The sequence below is a fragment of the Falco naumanni genome, chromosome 8, assembly GCF_017639655.2.
Source record: "Falco naumanni isolate bFalNau1 chromosome 8, bFalNau1.pat, whole genome shotgun sequence".
Classification (NCBI taxonomy): Eukaryota; Metazoa; Chordata; class Aves; order Falconiformes; family Falconidae; genus Falco; species Falco naumanni.
Genome location: NC_054061.1, coordinates 11,868,549 through 11,885,186, shown reverse-complemented (window position 1 = coordinate 11,885,186; position 16,638 = coordinate 11,868,549). Strand labels below are relative to the sequence as shown.

The 16,638-nt window shown below is 49.5% G+C and overlaps 1 protein-coding gene across 1 annotated transcript in view; it reads left to right on the top strand.

The window, feature by feature from the left end:
- Positions 1-16,638, top strand: part of STK10 (serine/threonine kinase 10) — a 52,579-nt gene that overhangs the window by 6,027 nt on the left and 29,914 nt on the right. Inside the window, exon 2 of the mRNA XM_040603606.1 lies at positions 6,827-6,991. Within this exon, the coding sequence (XP_040459540.1) occupies positions 6,827-6,991 (165 nt within the window). The remainder of the gene's footprint in view (positions 1-6,826; positions 6,992-16,638) is intronic.

The following is a 16,638-nucleotide window of genomic DNA, read 5'->3' as shown; positions in this document are numbered from 1 at the left end:
TCGGGCATAGTGGCCGTTCAGCCCGTTGCTCAGGCCTCGGCGCTCTATGTACCAAATCTGCTGCAGAAAGTTGCTAGGAAACTCAGAAATGGTTGCGTGGGGTTTTTTTCCCCCCTTATTTTAATTTTTTCCCAGTGTTGTGGCATTGACTGAATGAAGACCAGGGCAGGGATGCTTCTCTTGGGGCACAGCACTCTTCTAGGGGACCAGTGATTTGAAGGATGTTTCATGCTTCCAAGTTCTAGGCTTATGTAGGCTGAAGATGTTGGATCCAAGTGGATCTTCCCTCTCCTCAAGCCCTGCCTGGGTATTTGCTCACTTCTTGCTCACACCAGGACCATGAGGTCCACTCGGTCTCTGTAGGTGGGTTATAGTGGTTATAGCACAGAAGCCTCTTGCTGTTGTTGTGGCCTCTGCTGCCGCATTTGGGGGTGAGGCCTGAAGCATCAAGTGGAGCTTTTCTGCTCCTTGGCTAACGTATTGCTGCTCGAGCTTGTTATCTCTCACCCACTTCTGCTGGGCTGTTGTTGAGCTTTTGAGGCAGGAAAACGTGTACGTGGCATGCTTTGGTCACACTTTTTCAGCACGTCTACATAGAAAACAAGTCCTTGGTCACAGCTTGAGCTCTCTGGTGATGTTACTTTCCTTTGCCTCTAGTTCATAAAACCGGAGGAAGGCATTTCTGCTTTTTTTTTTTTTTTTTTAACTAACGTTTTTTGACTTATTTTGCAAGCCACTTCCACTTCCCCCTAGCCCTTGCAGAAGTTTTGCCACAGCTGCCAGAGCAGCAGCCCTGGTTCAGCCCGGTGCAGTTGGGGTCCTGCCTGACCTGATGCCCGAGGGATACATGCCAGTGTGGGCTGCTGTGTGTACCAGGGGCTGCTAGGTGAGGGCTGTACCAGCCTGGCTGCTGCACCCCTGCCTGTGTGTCACCCGCTGGTCTGCTGGGTGGTACCAAGGGCTGAAATCAGCATTTCAAAAAACCCCACCAAAAAACCCCAAACAAAAAAACCCAACCAAAAAAACAGGCTTCATATACAGTGACAAACTGAAGTGGCTCTAGGGAGCTTGTTGGGCATGGAACTCAATTAAGCTCCCATTGATTATTTGACAATAATACAAGCACTGACTCAAGGCTGTCTATCCTCTGTTTGTTTATTGATGCAGGCGGCTCAGGCAAAGTTCATCAGAAGGCAATTAACCATTACATAATCCCTGAAAAATATGTAAGTGAGCAGTTGCTTGTATACAAAGACACAACCAGAGTATGGTGCAGGGGGGAGGTCGGAACGATCAACCCTCAAATACAGCACCCATTGAAAGCACCAGGCTTTTTACACCTGGTTCTCTAACTTGGTGATAATCTGAAGAATCAGCAATCCTGCTGTGGAGAGAGGGCTTACAAGCATGGGAAGAGTAGCTTGCACCAAAAATATGGTGGCGTGATATGGCAGACCGGCTTAAAAAGGATCATCCCTTGGCTTGGGAAGACACTGCGGATGAGCAAGCCTAGCCGAAGCATTTGGGGCACACTTGGTGCTAGCTCTCTCCTTTCTGCTAGCGAGTGAGAGTTCATACAGGGTTTTCCTCTCCCTCACTTAGAAACTGCTGTGCCTTCGGCAGCGGTCCTGCCCGAGGAAGGACCGAACAATCCAGCCTTCCGGTAATGCGTTCTTTAAAGGCTTAAAATAGTTCCTGCGTTGGTCACGATCTGGTTTTCACAATAGCTCAGAGGGTGAGTCACAGGCAAAGGCCAAACAGCCTCTTCTGTCACCTGAACGGGCACCTCTCGCCCTTTAAATCAACAAGCTGAGCAGTAGTTTCTCTATGCCTCTGCCTTATAAGAGTAAATCCTACTCACTCCCTATTCCCTGGTATTCCCAGTGTGTTTGGCAGTGTCATGGCCAGTGCCCATCTTGGTCCAGAGGACTCCAGCAAGATCCTTTGCCTTGTATCCTGCTTGGCTCCTGGCATGGCTTTCTGGAAGTGGTTTAACGGATAACTTTTATTTAATAAGTTTTCTTTCATGGAATGCATGTTCCAATCCTGTTTCTACAGAGACCTGCCCACTGTGGTCTGGGAGTGTGGCGATTTGCACAAAGGCTGGTAGTGGCCATAAGGGCTTTTCTGGTTTTAAATGCCAAGATTGTAATGAATCTAACAGCTGCCAGCAGAGTGCCCAGGATGCACTGCTGAACTGTAATCTGCTCTGTCTTTTTTTTTTTTTTTTTTTTTTTTGGTGCTAATTAGCACTCCAGGGATAAATTATCCATGACATTAAAATGGAGGAGCTAGAAGATAGAACTGGATGTGTGCTTTTGACAGACCAGCCATAGGTCATAGACCGGCATCAAACAGTTTCTGTTCTTGGATCTCACCAAGTGGTCCTTTCATTTCTATCCACAAATTTCACCAGAAAAAATGAGAAACAGCATGAATTCTTCAAAGACTGCACATTTGGGGGTGTTCTACCTGAGAATAGAATCTCTCTCCCCATCTCTCTGTCCTTGATATGGAGTTTTGCTGGGTCGGAGACCCTGTTATTAGGCTGGGATTTGCAGAAGATTTTGGATTTGTAGTTCAAACTATTTTGCAGGATGATTCCCTTTCAGCTGGTGTGGCTAACCAACTTGGTGTTGGCAAGTCATCCTAGGGTGCTTTCTTGATAGTTCTTGGTTTTTCTTCTTTCCTCCATATCATTGTCTCTTCCTCTCTTTGGGATTTAAAGACAAACAAAGCAGCCACCGTGAGAGAAGTTTTCATTTCCCTAGCTGCAAGGTGAGGGCATCCACCCCCTGCCAAGGTACAGGTGAAGCTGCAGAGGGGCTGGTGGCCCCTTTTCTTCCTTCCCACGGCTCCTGGAGAGCGAGCAGCAGATGCTGCCTCTTCCCAGCCTGGTGCTGTGTGTCCCCTGGCCGTGAGGGGTATCAACCAGGCCTGCAGGTGACAGATTTGGAGATGCTGGTTCCTTCTGCCTAATGGCTAGCTTGGCTTTTTGAGGTCAGAGCAGGCTGTGTTTTGCTTTGTACCCATGTCCTGGGGCAGATTCTGATCTACTGCGCAAAGATAGCAGAAATCAGGAAAGGGCTTTAAACCCCAAAGGATCATCTCATGCCTGGAATTCTGAAACCAGTTCCCAGGGCTGTCAGCGTAAGCATTTGGCCTATTTGAGAACCCAACACACCTTCCTGGAAGAATATCTGTGTTGTAATACATTGTGTGCAGGAAAATACCAATGGAGAAGCTGAAGAAAATTGCCAGATGTGAGTTACAGGGAGAGTGCTTGGCGTACTTGGCCAAAATCTGACACTGCTTGTATAAATCTGGCTGGCTGTGAGCAGCTTTTGGAGCTGGCTGGCTGCTGCGACGGGCTGTGATGCAGCCGTTTGCCTGATGGCAGGCAGCTGCCATTCCCAGGGAGGCTGCTGGGAACGTGGCTGTAGCCTAGTGTCAGGGCTGGAGGACGAGCAGACGGAGAGAAAGAGAAGGTGGAGAAATGGACAGAAGCTTCTTGGATTTCCAAAGCTCTTGTGATGATCAATGTGACTTGTTCAGCTCTGTTCAGGAGTGCCCACACCAGCTGGTGCACATCTCCTGGGTTTGGGCCTGGGGGCCAGGGACCACTCAGGAGGGGATGAGCTGCCCAGCCTGTACGAGTGTTGGTCCTCTCAAGGGCAGCTGTGTGGGGCAACCAGCCTCCTCCCCACGCTACAGTGGGCCAGCCCGGAGGAGACTAATTTTCAAAAATCTCCCATTAAACCTCACAGTCTCAGGTCCCTTTCTGCTTCAGCTTCTGCCGTCCTGCAGGGCTGTGGGGCATTTTGGTCCCTTCTGGGAAGTGCGGTGAGCGCGCCGATTTGTAGCAGTGATATTATCACAGGACCACGGAAAGTACAGGGTCTGTGCCCACACCATCCTCGTGGCATCCCTACCCATGTGAGCTTGTTTCAAAAACTCATATTCTTGCATCATGAGTTTGTGATGTCCTGAGCTGACTTCTCCTTGGAGATGGTGGTCTTTGCTTCCACTGGTGTGACCTCCCTGTGCTGGCTGGCCTGGGGGGACATGGGACAGTGCAGTGCTCCTCTCCCTTTGGGGTGGAAGCCTAGCTCACACAGCTTATGGAATGCCCTCCCTTCCCAAGCTGCATCCCCTGCTAGGATGTGTGAGGAAACGGAGATGGCTGGGTAAACACTCTCATTTGGGGCAGTCCGAGGTGGTGGAGAAAGGCAGCAGCTAATCCCGTAATGGAGATATTTAAAGGCTGGGCGTCAGGCAGGGTATACACGGGCTTGTATCTAGAAAGGAAGCGATTGCTGGGGGTTGCTGGGTTGCTCACCCGTTAGTCTTAGGAGTAACGATGAATGAGGTCAGGCTGCCACAGTGAACATATGGGCTGTGGTCTCTCCCCCACCCACAGCTTGCAGCCTGGTTTGCAAAACTATGTCCTCCAGCTCAGCACCCAGCACCCCTGCATGCCTTAGCAAGCCCGGGAGGGGTTGGGGGTGGCAGTGTGGCTGCTGGGGTGGCTCCGCCGAGGCTTTGGGCTGAGGATATGTTGGTTCAGACCTCTCAGTGGGAGATGATGCTGTGGGGGGACTGGGGCACGCTCTGCTCCTGGGTTTTTTCAGGTGCCTGCAGGGCCCCGGCATCCTGGAAGCGCTGAGCTGGCTGGGACCCCGCTGGTGGGAAGCGTGCGATGGCTGACCTCCAAGGGAAGCCCCACCTCTTCTCACAATATTTACTTCCCCTCCTTGGACCTTTCCCAACACCATAAGTGCAGAGCAAACACAGTGGGGCACTTCTTGCTCCGATTTGGAAGTGCTGTGCTTTTCCCTGTGCTTTTCCCCATGCTTGCTCTGCACCGCATCTCTCCCTGCCCCGTTCTGCGTGCCCTCCTCTGGGCATCTGGCAGCAACTGGGTAAGAAACAAACCAACCTGACCAAAAGACACCCCCTAATTCCTTCTGAAACCAGTGTGGGCTGCCGCCTTCCATTTGGGCAGTGAGCCCAGATGGAAATGGATTTGTCCCCTGTCGTAAAGACACGGCTGTCCATGCCAACTTGTGAATGCAGCAAGTCTTCAAGACCCAGCAGAGACTCAGGGTCTGTTGTTTTCCTCCCTCCCTTGTATGGTTTTTCTTTTATTACTTCCCCCTCCTCCCCAGCCTCTTCCTTGGTACACAGTTGTACTATCACCTAAGCTGTATAAAACTGTTCAGCGGGGCTTGTTGTGTTTATACTAGGAATTAATCCTCCTGTAAGCTCCCGTGTAGGTTTCCCAAACAGATATGTAAGCTACAGAGCGGTGAGAAAGGTCACAACTGGAGCTTGCTCAGCTCCTCTGGTGAGGACATCTACAGCGGGACTTTCTCCCCCGGGGGAAGGCAGCCCAGAGTGGGTGCGATGGAGGGAACATGGGTAGCAAACTGGAATCGAGCCGTGGGGGCTCTCGTGCGTCAGTAGGGAGCAGAGCAGGTGAGCTGCAGGGATTTCTCCAGTCCCTTGATCTGCTGATTCAATGCACTTCTGGGAAGGGCAGGGTGCTCCTGAGTCAGCAGCTCCTGTCTCGCCCCCTCTCCCAGTTTACAGCACATCTCACAGTGAAGCCCCCTGTGCAGACTGTCTCACAAACACCCTTTCGGTGTTTTGGTGCAAACTTCTTATTTTTTGTAACAATTTGTTCAAATTGCATTTGCAAAATGCAGTCTCGCCCTGGCATTTTTGGGAGGAGCCAATGGACAGTGCTGGGTGGATGATGCTGAAATGGTCCTCCATGGGACTGGCTCCAAGGCTCACCTGGCACTGCCTGCTTACAGATCCTTGCTTTTAGCCAAGCCTTTCACCAGCTGCCTTTTCCTCTTGTTGGGTGGGAGCACAAGAGGAGTAGGGTGATAAGAAACACGTCTGCAAATGCTTCCAGTCCAGCATTAACAGCCTTTTGCAGGTGTGTGGCACCTACCAGCAGAGCAGCCCCTGTGCAGCTGTTGGTGCCCCCTTCCTAGGCAGTGAGAGCTGCTTGGGGAAGGAGGTCAGCAAGCTGCTAACCCAAGGGTACACATCTGCGTTGTGAGGAACGGGCAGGGAAAGTCAGCAAAAGTTTTCCAGCCGCTAGGACAATGAGGGTTTGGTGGTTTTCTGGTTATTTGGTGAGTAAGTTGGTTAAAGGCACTACGTAAAGCAAGGGGGCAGCTGGAAGAGCATGCATAGTATTTCTCGTACTGTGATCTGAAGAGCTACTAATATGCAACACCAGGAATACTGGCCAGTCCTGGGAAATCAACACACCCCCTTCTTGTTGCTTTACTTGCCGAGGAAGTGATCGCTAAGTTTCCCTCGTGTGTTAAAGAAAACTGCCCTGGTGAGGAAGGGCTGTTTGGGGTGGTGATGGTGCGCAGCTGTACTGTGAAATGTGGCTGGATTATCTGTATACTCAGGACTTCTAGTAACTGAAACTATCTCCTACAATATCGGAGAGTCTCTGTACTCTGAGGTTTTCTTGCTTCCTTTTTTTTTTTTTTTTTAAATCCTACAAACAATAGGATGCAGCTCCTTTTCTAAAAGCCTCTTTCTCCCCACGATGGGCAGTGGTGTGGGCATTGGAGACTGGAGGGAGGAAGGGGGATGCTCTGGCCCTGACACATTCATCCTCTGCAAACCTGTGTGCAGGCTGAGGAAGCAGAAATGCATCTGCAAGCTCCCATGCTTGTGTTGTGGCTGGTACCAGCCAAACTGAGTGTGAATTGGAGGAGCAAGAGTTGTGCAAGTACTGTGTGCTCCTGGCTCTCCTTGCCTTTGTTGTACTAACACTCGTTTTGTCTTGCAGGCTAAGAATAAGGAAACTGGTGCTTTAGCAGCTGCTAAAGTCATTGAAACAAAGAGTGAAGATGAACTGGAGGATTACATGGTGGAGATTGAAATACTGGCCACCTGCGATCACCGGCACATCGTCAAGCTGCTGGGAGCGTTTTATTGGGATGGCAAGCTCTGGGTAAGAGGCTGTTGCTGTGTGTGACCTGTAGAGCTGCACATTTCTCACCCTGCAGAGAGGAAATGGCTAATTTATGGCAAACCAAAATCTCTGTATCAGCTTAAAGCATCAGTGTGAATTAGAAATGACTACCTAGCTGTGTTCTACTCACTGTGCCATCAGTGCCTGGATTTTCCCCACTTTCTTTGAGCAAGCTGTCTTCCAACTAAAGCTGCTTATAAACAGCCCAGGGAAGATCAAGAGATCTTCGTAGTGAAGTGAAAACTGGAGTTTGATTTATTTTTATTTATTTATTTATTCCCACCATTTGGAGTTTGTAAAGGTAGAAGATACAGCACCACTAAGGGCATGTGTTCTCCACTCAGTCCCTCTTTTGAGAGACAGATGGAAGGGTAACCCCGTGGGTTTTTTTATTTGTGTCTTATTTCTGGCTCAGCATCAGTAATGCAGAGGCAACTGATAACAAAGGCTCCATTTCCCATGGCTGTGGAGGCACAGGGACATAAAATGTAATCCAGTGGGTTAGCACAATGGTTAGTTGTGCTGCAGCTGGAACAGCTGCATCTCTTTCCCCTAGCCTGGCAGGTATATATGTTCTCCCCCCCCCCGCCCCCTTTCTGCTGTTTTCTTTGAGACTCTAGCAGCAAAGGAAGGTGACTGTGAAAGGCACCTTCCTGCGTGCTGCCCAGGGAAAGGTGCAGAGGGCTGGAGAGGGTGAGGGCATGAACCCCTGTATACTTGCCCCATGCTCGATTCAAACAACTGTGCATGCAGGTGTACCTCTGTCAAGGTAGTGTGAATCCGGTGAATATGAGGATTTTCAAACCCATCTTTTTGGCCAGTTCATCTGCTGCTTCCTAGAACTACTGGCAAGTCAGGAGAGTGTCACAGCTTGTGTTCAGCAGCTCTGTTACTTTTCACTTCCTCTTTGTAACGTTTCAGATACCTTTGTGACCTTCCAGGGTAATCTTACTAGAGTTTAACAGAAGAGATCTCAGCTTTTGAGACTTGCACTTCTGTGAGCTGAGCTGTCAGAGCCATCAGTCCCTGCTTGTTGTGCCGAGGTGGGCTGAGCCACGGGGCTGTCGCTGGAATAACGCAATCCATGTCGTCTTCATTCCTCAGTTAAGCAACACGGGAGAGGTATTGTTTGTTGGGCAATGTGTGCTTATTCAGCAAGTACTTTTTGCAATGTCAGATGCATTGGTGTCCCTTCTTACTGGAAAAAAACTTGAAAAGCCCCCAACTTCTCAGCACCCTGCTTAAGAGGGCTGCGGTACCCAGCCCTGACCACTTCCTTCTGTGCATCTCCTTGCTTGGAGGGAGCTGGGCTGCAGGTTGTGCAGAGGCGTGGTATTTGGATGGCTGCTAATTGCGATGCTGAGCCCTGGGTACAGTAAAGAACAAAATAAATATGTACCCTTCTAAGGAAGTGAAAGGCAAACATCCCTCCTAGGAGGGGACTCAGGATTTGGAGAGATTGCAACTGCAGGAAAACTAATCTTGGCAAAATGAAAAAGGCAAACGTACACCCAGCTTGGGTGAGAGATGGGGCTCGCTTATATTCCACCTTGTTCTGCTGGTTTTTAGCTCCCTGCTTTGTGCCTGGTCTGCCTGAATTTTATACATTGGCCTTGGCCGTTCCCTCTAAAATGTCAGCCCCCTCCCCTTTCCCCTGCTACCTCCTCCCTGCAATAGGAAGCTTGGCCTTCCTTCCTGTAGGGAAAATGGATTGCAGAGCTCCTTGGCTCTGCTTTTGTCTAAGAAGTGCTTTGTAATGTCATATGCTTGCTGACCTACTAAAATTAAACAGCCTCTTTGAAACTACTGGAACAAGAGCCTCCTGTATGGGGCTCTCCCGTGCGGGCAGATGTTACAGCCTTGTCTGTTGTTTTGGGAGGAGGGTCGTTCTCTTTCTTTAATTACATGAGCGGCATTTGCATTTCATTGCTCAGACTGTTCCTATTAATGCTCTAGTGTTTTATGGCTTTGAGTGAAGTAAATAAGCCGGGCTGTTATACTTCTGGAAGGCATCTAGTCATTACCAGGTTTTCCCTAAAGCCAAAGGCTTCCACTTCTTGGTCACCAGGCTGCTGGGGAAAATTTGCATCCAAATATAAACACCGGCTTTCATTGTCTTGTCCATATCCCATCCCCGTTTCTGTCTGTGCAGTTGTTTTAGCCAGCATTTTCCTGGACCATTTGCAAAAGGTCCATTTGCACAATGGGTGCATGGACTCTGCTGCGCTTTTCAGGCTTTGGGTAAAACTGCTGCGGGGTTGCGAGTCTGATCTGCAGTCCGCTTTGGTTTCCTTGTCCTTGCAGCCCGGTGTGGAAAGACGATGTTCAAAGTGAGAAAGGAGCAGGAGTGGGAGCATGCAGACAGGCTGGCAAGGGGTCCAGACGTGCCTGACCTCCTGGATGGCAGGAGCTCTTTGGCTCTGAATAATTTACAGCTCAGACTGTGCCACAAGCAGTCTCAGCCGACGCCGCTGAGAAGGGCTCTTGCTAAATCAGTCTCTTGACTGTTCTCTGACTCTTGAACTAACAAGGAAAATATGTGAGGAAACCTGGCCTTTGGTGGTGGCTGCTGCTGCAGAAGCTTCCTTGTCCCCCTGAGCTGCGTTAGGTCCCTATGGCTCCTCTCTGCCAGGGTTTGGCTTTGTGCTTCAGTAACCAGGAAGGTGACATGCAATATTTATGGAGCAAAAAAACCTTTTTGTGCAAGGGCAAGTGGCTTATCCTGCGGCAGCTGCTTTGAAATCCATAGCACTGAAATGGAAGGATAAACTGGCAAATTCCTCTTGCTTTTATACCTGATCGGCTTCAAGCTGAAGGAGGAGAACCCCAGCTCTTGTGTGGGACAGAGCAGAAGCCCACTGCAAATCACAGGCAAGGGCTTGGAGGACCACAGTGAGTCTCCAGGAATATAACTGGTGAGATGACAGCATCCAGTGTGAACTTCCTTAGCATATAAATATGCTGCAGAGATGCCGTGCCCTCACCAGCGGCTGCTGTCTTGTTCCGTTCCCCCTTCCACCTTCTGTTCTCCGCTAGTGGCAGAGTCTTGAGCTGGTTGAAAACAGCCCACAGAGACTTGCAAAACTGCAGTGGTGGGAGCTTTCATGATTTTATTTTATTTTTATTATAAGCCCTGTGGCATTTGATGTTCTTTTGCATAAATCCCAGCTGCTGGAAAAGGGAGCACCAAATGAAAGCTGAGAATCTCATGCTATTAAAAAAAAAAGTAAAAAAAAAAAAAAAAAGTCTGGTTTGAGTCCTTGTGGCTGGGCCACATTTTAAAGTCCTTTTTTCCTGAAGTGTGATGTAGGACTTGGAAACACAAAGGCAAATCTCTCTCACCCAATATATGTGCCACTTTTAAAAACGGACTTTTTAAAGCTATTTTGTGTCTGAGGAATGAGGCCAAGGTATGGGGTTTGAATACTTGGAATCAATGATGATGAATTTGCACTGATGATTATTAGTACATGGGAAAGAAAGACAACAGACCTTGTGTGTTGTGTCCCTCTTAAGGGCCATGTGTTTTTTTGATGTGTTTTTTCTCCCCCCCTGCCTTCTAAAACAACACAAAAAGACAGAAACCTCAGAGGAAGGGAGGAACTTTTGTATCTCCTGCTCTGAATATCCTTTCTGCTTCTGAGTGTCTCTTCTTGCCAAGAGAGGAGCGATAAGATGACCAGGGAGGAGAGGTCTCCTTTGGAGTGATGAACTCCAACTTTCCTGCGGGACATCTCTGCTCCCAGGGGACACTGGGCACCTCTGGCGGACAACCCAACACACTGTGGTAGCTGATCCACAGAGTGGGGTGGGAAACCTGGGATCCCTCCTGCAGGAGCCTGTCAGAGATGCTCCAGCATCGAGTCTGTAGGGTTCTCGGGAAATTAACTGAGATGTCATTAGGCCCCAGGTATTTAACCGCAGGATTCTGGTGGTGGTGGTACAACATTTCTAGCAAAGCACCGGGGAATTCTCTTCCCCCTCTCTCCTTTTCTATAAACCATGGTTGCTATAGCAAACAGGCTTTTGAATAAACAGACGTTTCCTGGAGATCAAAGCAAAAATCACTGTACCATGCAGGTAACCCTGCCTTGCCGGAGCTTTTTGGGGATGGTTAATTTAATCAGCTTAGAGTTTCTTCTCACCAGCCTGCTGTGTGGGTATGTAACTCTTACAGCTTGCAGATAGACACCAGCTTTGTAGCAAGTCTTTGTACTTCCCTTAAAAAAGCGTTTTGCATTTTCTGTGGGCAGGCCCTGACCTGTTTAGCCAGGGACTTTTTGGATTGCTACCCCTTTGATATGGATGTTGACTGGAGATTTGGGCATTCTTGAAAATCCTGTATCATAAAGAAATGTTTGTTATCCCATGCACTAGACTGCTGGGCTATGTAAAGCATCTGCAGTTTTTAATTCTAAGTTGGAAATACTTCTTCTTTAAAACAAACAAAAAAGAAAGCTGATAACAGTATCAGATTCCCTAAGGTTTTCCTTCGTGAAGGGAGGTTATTGCAACTTGCAGGGATGTCTCACAGGGTGAGCAGCCTGAGCTGTGGCTGGATGCCTGCGGGACACCCCTTTGCCTGAATGCTGTACCAGACCGGGGCTCTCCAGGCTGCTTGGTTGTCTGTCCCCGAGGAATCTGAGGGCTATTCGTGTCCCTTTAAAATCTCACTTGGCAGGATAGTTGCAGTCTAAACTGGCCCTTCCTGCTTGGCCTCATGCTCCTGAAGCTTTGTACCGAACTTCCCCCAAAGTGCTTGAACAGTTGTTTGCAGCTCGCTGTGTGTAGTGCTCGAGCATAGCAGAGGGGAGACCCAGAAAAACAAAGTAATCCCAAACTTGTGAACTTTGTTAAACAGCTACCCAATGTTGTAGAGGAACAACCCTTTCCTTTCTCTTCCTCCTTTCCCCCAACTGCAGAAACTCACATCTGTGCCGGTTGTGGCTGCACCCCGTGAGCACACAGCGCTGTGTTGCTGGTGGGGCTCTGCACTGGTACCAACGAGCTGCTGCAGGATAAGCCCTGTGGGGCAAACTGGTGTGGGGGTGGTGTTTGCTGGACCAGTTTTTAAATTCCTACCCGTCCAGAACTTGGGCAGAACTGCAAAACAACTCCAGTAACTTCTGCAGGGAGGGTAGGCGAGGGGCAGCTGCGGGCAGACATGTGCGCACATCAGGATAAGGCATCGCTGTGCCCTGGGGGCTGGGAGTGTGGCAGGGCTATCACTGTGTCCCCTCCCTGTCCTTAGAATCTGCTAGATGCACATCATCTTGGCCAGGGCTGGAAACTGGAAAAAGCAATGTAGCCCAGTGGTTTTTTCTCTGACACCTCCCTGGGTTTCCAGGGCCAAGCAATTTGCTGTCCAGAGTGGTCTAACTGACCTGAGTGGGTGCTCACTTCTGCTCTGACCTTGGAACGGTGCCTTTGCCAGCTAGGATGCTGCGGAGTGGGTGTCTGGGTGGCATCTGCCCTCCCCTCCCTGCCACCGCTGTCTGCCCGCGGAGCAGTGAGGCTTCTCTCTGCCTCATCCTTATGCAAGTGACTTACTGCCTTTCCCAAAGGCATGGAGGTCCAAGTCTTCTTCTGCCCTCCTCTGCTGTAAAGCTGGGCAGCAGGTTGCATGAGACCAGCGTATCTGCTCTGCTTTGTGAACGTGAGCTTTAGCATTCAGGCTCCTGGCAAGTCACTGGAAATCCTATTTTGAGTAAAACTGGGGCTTTCCCTTAAAGCAAGGATGGAAACAGAGTGATTTTGATCAACCACTGAGAACAACTCACACAGCAGGCAAACCTCTGTAGGCCCACCAAGTTCAAGAGCTCTTCTACAGGTGGCAGCATGACAATGCAAACTAGAATAGAAGCCTTTGTCTACCATCCTTTATACAGGATAACGTTGCAAGGAAAGGTTATTGAAGCAATAATAATGCCTTGTGATTATGTGCCCTTGTCGTTTATACACCCCAGAATGCTTTTATAAAGAGACTTGTTGTCATTATCCCAGCCATTAGAAGGGGGAGTGGAGAGACAGAGGAGAATTTGCCTAAAGTTTACCCAGCAGGTAAATGGTACTTGGGAATAAGTCTAATGTGCTGAATCCCAGTCCAGGATTATAACCACAAGGCCACAGTTTTATGAAAAGAAAGCAGCAGACAAGAAGCCTATAGACAAATCCGTTCTCAAAGCACTTTAGAACTCTGTTTAGAAATGAATTGCCATAAGCCACGTTCCCGCTTGGCTGGCTTACCGAGGGAAATGCTAAGGAGCAATGTTTGCATACAAATGAATATCTATGAACTACCTGTGTACAGGAGACGGTGCCTTGAAACCTAGCTTCGGCCTGTGCCCTGGAACAAGCGATAGATTGCAGGTTTAGACATCTTAATTTTATTTCGAATGTAGCCTGAAAGTTGTCATTTGGGAGGGAGGGATGGCCTTTTGCAGACCTTATGGCTCGGGGTAGTTTCCATTGACTTCAAAGCCCTCACTGAAACAGTTAAGCAGCACTAATCTCATCTTGTGTGAGGGATCCGGGCACCTTGTGTTGTGAATTTGGGGGCGATCAGAACAAATAATTGTTTCTAGAGGGATGCCAGACAGGAGTAGAAAACTTGTAAAGTCCTTTGCTACCCCTCCAACGAGTCATGCTGCTGGCTAGGCGAGGCTTTGAGGACGCATTGGAACTGCTGGCTGTTAATAAAAGACATCAGGAAACTGGTCCTGGGTCAGACTCTGGCTCTGATGGTGAGCTCTGCCGTTCTGAAAGGCATCGCCTGTTTTAGATGTTGGCACAAACTTGGGGTGCTTGAGGCTGGTGAATCTTCACACTGAAGAAGCAACTTGTTCCTTTTAGCTACTTATATTTGGAAGAATTTTCTGCATTTTGCTTCCCATCCAGTGATGAATGCTGCTGGTGAACTGAATGGCCTCTAAATGCTGATTAACTTGGTGAGAGAAGGGCGATCCCAGTCACAGCTCTCCAGGCAGCAAAGGCTTTGCCCCATGCCCGGGCAGAGAGCCATAGCCTTAGTGGGTTTTTTTCTGGTTTCTATAGCAAACAAGAGCACTGGCCTTCCTCCCACCATCCCTGCTCTACAGAGCATGAGGCTGGGAGCCCTGAGCACTTAGACCCAGTCCTGGTCTTGGTCCCTGAAGGGAGAGCTTGTGAAAAAGCCTGTGCATGCTGCAGTTAACTCTTTCCACAGCGCTCGGCATCCAGGTACCACTGCCTGGTTGCGGCCGTGCTGACCCTCTCTGCATCTTGTAGCTGTTTGTTCGCTGGCCGTAGGTGTTCTTGGATTCTCGTCCCTCTGGGATGCTGACTAGCAAGTCGGGATGGTGAATTCAAAGGGGTTGGATATCAGCCCTTGCCAAAAGAAACTAAATGCCCTGTGTAATTCCAGCAAGGAGAAGGATGCTTTTTTTTTTTTCAGTGTCAAAACCATTTGGTTAAACTAAAAGGAGTTTTGTTTTATTCTTCCAAAACTTCAGTAGGAGTGGGAATATTTCTGCTCACCTGTGGAGGGTTAGTTCAAGGAAATATTTTGTCATCTCAGAATGATTTGGATGTGAAGAGCTCATCCCTAGTCTCCTTATGGTCAGCAGGGAACTCTGCATTTCAGGAGGAGTATGCATCATTATCTGACTTTGTTCTTGATAAATTCATCTGCTCTGAAACTCTGTAAGCCTTGGGTTTCCTCACTTACTGCCCTGCATCTTCTTTCCTCCACGCATTATGGGGATAGACTTTTTTTTTTAAATTTCAAATAATTTTCTCTGTAGGTTATTTTGTTCAGAAAAGGGGGGGAGAAAAGGTTTATTATATTTAAAGTCTCTGAATAGTGCCCTTGTCTGTAAGGGAAAATTGGCAAGCTTGGAGCGCTCTCTTACAGAGAGCTAATTATTTCGCTTCCACCTACAGCATACTTGCCATGTCAGGCAAGCTGTTGACATTTGTGCTCCGCTGTGGCAGCAAAGAGGCTTCTGGTGGCTTCTGTATTGTTTTATGGCTTGTCCCGTGTGTGCTGAGGGCTGGCTGCAGTTGGAGGGGAGCACAGAGCTGGTGGCTTTTCCAGGCGCTAGTGATTCCTGAGTGTTCATCCCTTCTTGTGTTGGTGGCACGCTGGCCTCGTGGGGCTCTAGAAATGAGGTTGGGAAGGACGTTGTGTGTCCTCAGTGTGTGGTAGGCTGCTGTAGTGTCTTGCCCTGTCTTCAGCCCTCAGCAAATAGCTGGAGCAGCTCAGCCTTGCTCTGAATTGGCCCATCAGGCTTAGGAGCAACGCTAGAGTCATCTGTTCCCCGTTTTCTTCCAGCCCTTTGGCATGCGTTGGGTGAAAAGTGTTGGGCAGGAGGGTGGTGGGGAAAGTGCTAAGTTAAGTGGGTGTAGGAATGTGATCCACCTCCTCCCTCTGTTCCATAACGTGAACTTAATCCTTGGACTTCAGTCGGAGCAGGGCAGGCTGGCTGAGATAATGGGGAGACTTGACACACTTTGCAAACAAAGCTTCACCAGCCAGCATGGCCCTTGGTTTCAAAGGAGAGAATAGAGCTGACCAAATGGTATTTAAAAACCAAGCTGGTGCTCCCCAAAACCAGCCCCTGTGGCCCTGCATGCCCCTGTGCTATGGGGGGAAGAGGGGAGCTGCTGCTGGGAGGGCTGATGCACTGTTGCTTGTCCTGCCTCCCCTTGCAGCTGGCTGGACAGCATAGTTTTGCAGTTAACCAGCAGAACTTGGGTTCAGATGTCAAACAGAGGAGTAAAGGACATGCCCCTTGACCTTACTAAATGTGGTTTCTGTGCCTAAATATATCACTGTGTTCTTTCCATCAGCAAGGAATGGCTCTCTCCGCTGGGGTTTGTGTCACTTGGAAGCTGAAGCCCCTTTCTCAGTTGTTGGAGATGAAAATGTGTCCAAAGCTTTCCCTAGATCCATGGGGATGGGTTCAGCCCATCAGCCCAGGAGACACGATGGGCTTGGAAGGACAGGGGGTGGAGCTGAGTGGGGTGGCTCTTCACCCCGTGCTCAGGTGTTTGGAGGTGTTGAGTGTGGGTGGAAGCCCCAGCAGATTAGCAGGGCTGGGTACGAGCTGTTGATGGGGAGGGCGCTTGGCTTCCCTACGTGTCTGGGCCATAGCTGGGCTGTGGAGGTGGTGCTGGCATCTTGGGGTACATGTGGAGGTTGCCATCTGCGGCCCAGGTGGCCGCTCTGCATGCGGGACTGGGCTTTGCCTGTGTGCCTCTGGCACAGAGCAGTCTCAGGATTGAGCTTGAGGTCTGGATCCATCGTTGATGTGGGCGGCTTTCGGGCAAATGGCCGTTTATGTTCTTTGTGCTACACTTTCTCTTTGCTGCAGCCAGTTTGCTGGCCAGGGCTGTCCCCTCCACTGGTCTTGTGCAGATTTTGGCCACTGCTCCAGATGCTCCTGACCTTGTCCGAGTCCTCAGTGCTACAGTAACATGCAAAGGTTGAGAACAGGGATAGCTGTTGCCTCTATCCTTTATTTTGTGTGGCACATATATTGCTGGGCTGAGCAGGCGCGTGGGATGGCCACCAGCAGACTGTGATAGTGAGGAATTGGGGGGGAATGCAGCATTCAGTAGCTCATGAACAGCCGTTGCGGGTAGCG